Source organism: Hordeum vulgare, chromosome 3H (assembly GCF_904849725.1).
Source record: "Hordeum vulgare subsp. vulgare chromosome 3H, MorexV3_pseudomolecules_assembly, whole genome shotgun sequence".
Lineage (NCBI taxonomy): Eukaryota > Viridiplantae > Streptophyta > Magnoliopsida > Poales > Poaceae > Hordeum > Hordeum vulgare.
The window spans coordinates 500,180,054-500,185,710 of NC_058520.1; the positions used below are offsets into that span (position 1 = coordinate 500,180,054).

Here is a 5,657-nt window from a genome sequence, read left to right on the forward strand (position 1 = left end):
TTGTGTCTGGCAAGACGATGATGTATACCTTAACACCGAGAGGTCCCTAAAAAATATCTCTCCATCATCGGAGGAGAAAATCCCAAACTTGAGCTATCAAGTCCCTTGTCATACTTTTCCGTGAACCTGTAAGCCGCCGTAATAACAAAACTCCAAAGTTCATGAAGCAAGCATGAAGAAACTCGATACTCTCATGGTCTAAGGTTTTATGCAAACGTTAACTTTCTTAGTGTTATTAACCATTTACTTGTGATAAATGTATCTCATAGCATAACATCAATACGTGTCAATCCAGCACAGGTTTTCTTCCAACATCGTGCCCTCAAAATTGTCGGCATAGTCATGCCCATGGTCAGGAAAATTGAACCATCATGCAATACTTGAGCTAGTCTTAGAGGCATGACTAGGAATACATTTTATCATTTATTATACCACATGTGCACATGAGTTTCCTTCCGAGCCTCATGGTTATTGCATACTCGAGAATCATTGCAGTTCTACCATGGAACATAAACATTCATTACAAACTTGGGATACAAAATAACTATTATCATTGCCTCTAGGGCATATCTCCTACAAGCTCTCACTTGCACTAGAGTTAATAATCTAGTTACATGGCTTCCCTGACACCAATAGTTATCCGGTGCTGCTCATGCTTCGCTCAAGGTAGAGGCTTTGCCATTGGGTCTGACACATTCAACTAGCTTCTCTAAGTTACGGCACTATTAAGAAAATATTTGGCTTCCATCTAGCTTCAACTTTAAGAATAGAAAACTTGATGAAAATAATCTATTTGATTGGTTGAAAGGGAATAAATGAAGAGGTCTACTTAATAATGATAGTGGTGGGTAATTTCCCTCCTGCTCCAGCTTCTAGGATTTTCTTAAGTATCCTCTAAAAAGCTTCATTAAAACTTCGGAATTGTACCTACGATTCTAGTTTTTTACAAAATGGCCGTTTAGCTTGTGTTTTTTCAAACGAAGCTAAATTTTAAAAAGCAAAGCAGTTCCAAACAGGCTCTTAGTACTCTGGTTTTGAAAACTCCGCTGGAGTCGCTTCTAAAAAAACGAAGGGATGGAGTGTCCAACAGGTACAGAACAGCACAACAGGTTAAGAGCATAAGGGGGATCACACCAGCAGTATAATTCAGAGACGAATCAGGAGAGACATTGCTCTCTTGGACAAAGTGGGCAAGACTAAACCTGCTCAATACAACCAGCAATCCCTGTTTCACCGTCAGGGGCAGGTAAACGAGTACACAGTACAATAATGTCAAATTGCAGATTTATACAGGTTTTCTGGGAAACCAAACACACTGCAAGGCTTTTTTACACCAGTTAACTTGTTACAGCTACGGCACCAAATCTAAGCATCGTGTGGTTACAACTAGGCGATGTCTCCCACAGCTCCCAGCACCACATGAACATGGGACAATCAGCATCCAACAAACCAATACCAGCAAAATGCACCGTCTGTGTCTTGTCGCTCAAGGAGAAGCCAGTTTCCGCAGGCGGCTCGAACGCCTCAGCGGAGTCGGTGTAGCATCCGTCTTGCCTTCTGCTTCTGCTGCAGTCTCCTGTTGAACAGAATAACAACAACACATCGAGTTAATCGCAAGCCTGAAGCACTGTGTGGGAAATAAAAGCATGAAAACAAACTAATGTCTGGGGGATGATCATAGGATAAATCTGTGTTGAAGCACTGTGTCCAGATGTATTTAAGTAATTTCAAATGTGTAATGTAAGGTGCTATGGATCAGACTAAGTATAAGAATAGCAATGATGACGTCACTATATCATAATAGTGGCCACTAATGTGAATGTCCACCAGGCATTACTTCCCCAGTGTGAATGTACTAAGCTAACTACTTTTGTGTACCTGTTTAATTTTGCAGTAAATAACACACACATACTAGTATATCATAATAGTGGCCACTAATGTGAATGTCCACCAGGCATTACTTCCCCAGTGTGAATGTACTCAGCTAACTACTCGATGTGTTGTTGTTATTCTGTTTAATTTTGCAGTAAATAACACACACATTGGGTCCTGGCCAAAATACCTGTTTGGTGTATCTAAAACTCACTTTCTATCGAACTAAAATGCAATGCCAGCAGGTGTCCTCAAAACACAGGATAATCTCATATGACGCACACAAAAATGCAATGTCAAAAGTTGCCTGGAAAAGAAACTAGAATTTACCTTCTTCCTTGCTGCTTGAACACCAGGGCTTTGTATTTTGTCAGAATCCTTTTGCATCTTGACGGCACGCTTTCTCGAAGACACGGATCCCTGAACCGTGACGTCTCCACCATGCTGAACCGAGTCTTTGACAGACCTCCCCCTTGAGCTACCTGCATCGACAAATGAGAACTCCCCGAGCAACTGAACCACTGGTGGCTTTGATCTTTCAGCATCTTTGTGATCCATAGTACTGCCATCTGCATTGGCCCTTTCAACGGCACCAGCCTCTTGCTGAACTTTCTGATCAACATTGAGGCACACAGATTGATCTGACCTTGACAACACCGATTGCACAGGAGGCTCCAGACAGGCAGATGACTTTTGTTCGGGCACTATCCGTTGCACAGGTTGCTCTGAATGAAACACTGGCAGTGACACAGAATTATGTGGAGCTAATACTGGCACTCGCTTGGGTGGAATACGTCGTGACACGGGCACATTGACCTTACGAGACCTTTGGGAATACTTGAGCATAGCAGTCACAAAGCCTGCAACAGATAAGCATGCCAGCATCTTCAGCAAATGAGGTTCCACTGCAGACCACACGATTTTCACCATATCAACAAGTTTCTTGGCAGCTTCTGCTGTGTTCCCATACTCCCAGGGACCGAATTCTTGATCAAACCTCTCACTCTCCAGACCCTTATCATCACTTACCACCTTCACGTTTTCTGATTCCAGAATTGCATCCATGGCGACCAACTGTGGCATGGAGTGTTCTGAATCAACTCCCCCTATCTCTTGAGGAACAGATTCTAGCTTGTCCTCATCCAAATCATCGCTGTGGGTGGAGCCAAAGGGAGCTCCAATGACATCTTCACCCGGGCATACAGCTTCACTACTACTTTCTTCAGGATTCTCGAGTGGCCTCATGCTCGCTTCTGATTTCAGCTCGCCTATTTCAGAATCTTCCATCAGAACATCCACATTCTCACGGCCCTCATCCCCGATTTGGCATGTAAATTCTCCGAAGGGAGCATTAGGGCAGGCATCTGCCATTCCCATCATTGCAACTGCCATGAAGTTGCTAGGAGAAGCTCCTGGGCCGTGCACCGGGATACCATCTTCACTGCCCCTCTCCACAAATTGACTCATATCTTCTTCATGTTCACACCGAATTGGACCCAGCAGAGGAACTGCTTGGTGAACACCGACATCACACATGCTCCCGTTCAATCCAAGGGAACTGATGGGTTCTTCTGAAGGAGTGGCAGGGAAGGGGCCGGAGCTCATGCAGTGGATGTAGCAGAAGAGGCAGGCCGAGGACACAAGAAGCAGCAGCAGTCGTCGCGCCCAGCGGCCTCCCCGCCCTTGCGCAGGCAGTGGATCCATCTCCTCCTCGTAGTCGGCGTCGTCGCACTCGGAGTCACTCCCTCTGGCCGCCGACGAGCCGGAAGACAGCACCTCCGAGAGCTCGGTGCCCGAGGCGGCGCTGGAGCTGTCGCCCTCCACCTCGCGGCCCAGGTCCAGGCGGAGGATGGTCTCCCGGTTCCGCGTGGGGTCGTAGCTCAGGAAGTCCGGCCGCGGCGAGATGTAGTTGGTCTTCGGGTCGTACGCCCCCGTCTCCGTCTCCGTCACCGCCCCCCCGGTGGGAGGCGGCGGGGTGAGCGCGGCCTTGGCGGGCGACGGGGCATCCCCGCGGCCAGCGCCGTTCCGCTCCGCCAGAACCTTCTTCCTCTGCGGGGAGGCGGGCCCCGCCGCCGCGGGGCGCTTCGGGGTCGCGTTCTCGTCGGCCTCCATGGCCCTGGGTTTTCGTCGCGGGGAACCTGGCCGCGTCAACAAATAAATAATAAAGACGGATCAGTTAAGGAAGCAACGTAAAAGCTTGGGGGAAATCAAGGAGGGGATCGGTCTTTACCTTGGGGGACGGCTCGCTTGGGCACATCCATGGCGGCGGCGGCGGCGGCGGCGGAGTGATTGGGAAAGGGGAGGGGAATGGATTTGGGGGAGGCGGAGGAAGGAAGGAAGGAAGGGGATATTTATTTCGAAATTCGAACCGACTGCATCGACCGAACCGACCGTTGGGGGCAAGGCAAGGCGAGGCTACGCTACGCGGGCACGCGCTCTTCACACCTGCACGCCGGCGCGGCGGGCACGTGTTTCATCGGCTGGATCCTGCGTTTTTTCTGAGACGTGGATCCTGTGTAACTAGTATTTCTTTTTATTTTACTAGCAAAAGACCTCGTGCCTGGTAATGAAAGAAAAATATATCACACACTCTTTATTTATAAAAAATGTCTATAATTTAAGGATTTATACTTATGACACAAATAAAGAGATCTTATCCTACAAAAGTGCAATTCAAGATTCCAGATGTCTTCTATTTTAACACGGTTTGCATGTAGATTTAATACGTAAATAAAACAAGCTAGTGACCTTCGGTTTCATTTTCAATCCTGATTTTATTGACGTGTTCATTTTTAATTTGGATTAGTATCGATATGAAAGAAAGATGAATAATAACTTATTTATTAAAATACATCTTAGATATTATTTTAATTAAATTTTTGACAGGTAAAACAACATCATATTTAAATTTTACATATTTTTCTAATTAAATTTCATATTTAACATGTTAAGTTTAAAGTTACGGTTTAGAAGATATGCGTATTTAAAAAATATTTAATATATACTGCGGGTTTAATGTTAGAAACTTTTATTTTTACCGAGACGTGGATCGATCCCGCGAAGTGTCTAGTACTAATACCAGCTGTAAATAAACTTCGATCATGTAGTTTGATTGCTCGGTGACTAGGTCAACAGCTGCCAATTCTTTTTTACATCAATGATTTGCTATTTTTGTAAAGGTAAAAACGAGAGAGAAACATATGGTTGAATGAACAATGATTTCATTGAAGATGAGGGTATTTATATCGTAGTACGGAGGCATCACTTACATATTCAACCGACTTAAGCATTCATTACTATTCCCTGTATGCCTAAGGCTATTCATAGTAAGAAGTATTATATATAAGTATTCTGCATATGATATTATTGTATGATACTATATTTATAATATGGAAAAAGCTTTGGTTCAGCCGACGTATAATTTTTACGAATCGGTCGACTTATACGTTTTCATCTTGACCCACATATCTTCTTCCAGCCACACCCGAACCATCCACACACACAACCTTATCTCCTCCCTTGCCCCATCCATCGTCTTCCTCCTACAGTCCATGTACGCATTTCTACTTTCTCAACAACTCATGGCTACATGATGTGGATGTCGGCCGGTCGGCCGTCCCCTCCCCCCCCCCCCCCCCCACCGCCGTCGCCGGCAGCTCGCCCCCGACATTGGCCGGCCCTCCGCTCGTCGCTTTTTTTCCAACTCCTGCAACGCCATGGCCACCACCACATCAAGCTCCCACAAACGCCTCAGCCCCTCCACCCCGTATGCCAGCCAACCCTCC

At 46.0% G+C, this 5,657-nt stretch overlaps 1 protein-coding gene across 1 annotated transcript; it reads right to left on the reverse strand.

The window, feature by feature from the left end:
* Positions 1-1,193: 1,193 nt before the first annotated feature.
* LOC123444496 lies at positions 1,194-4,198 on the reverse strand. Its single transcript, XM_045121225.1, has 3 exons — positions 4,103-4,198; positions 2,203-4,010; positions 1,194-1,576 (listed from the first exon to the last, which is right to left on the reverse strand). Exons 1-3 carry the CDS (start codon positions 4,131-4,133, stop codon positions 1,487-1,489), a joined length of 1,929 nt encoding a protein of 642 aa, XP_044977160.1. The 5' UTR covers positions 4,134-4,198; the 3' UTR covers positions 1,194-1,486.
* Positions 4,199-5,657: the final 1,459 nt, after the last annotated feature.

What these genes read in the sequence shown, in the direction of transcription:
- LOC123444496 (XM_045121225.1), bottom strand. Translation starts at nt 4,133, where the DNA reads ATGGATGTGCCCAAGCGAGCCGTCCCCCAAG. An exon ending in CAAGCGAGCCGTCCCCCAAG is followed by an intron (nt 4,011 to 4,102) that starts GTAAAGACCGAT and finishes TGACGCGGCCAG; the next exon opens with GTTCCCCGCGACGAAAACCC. An exon ending in TTCAAGCAGCAAGGAAGAAG is followed by an intron (nt 1,577 to 2,202) that starts GTAAATTCTAGT and finishes TCTGTTCAACAG; the next exon opens with GAGACTGCAGCAGAAGCAGA.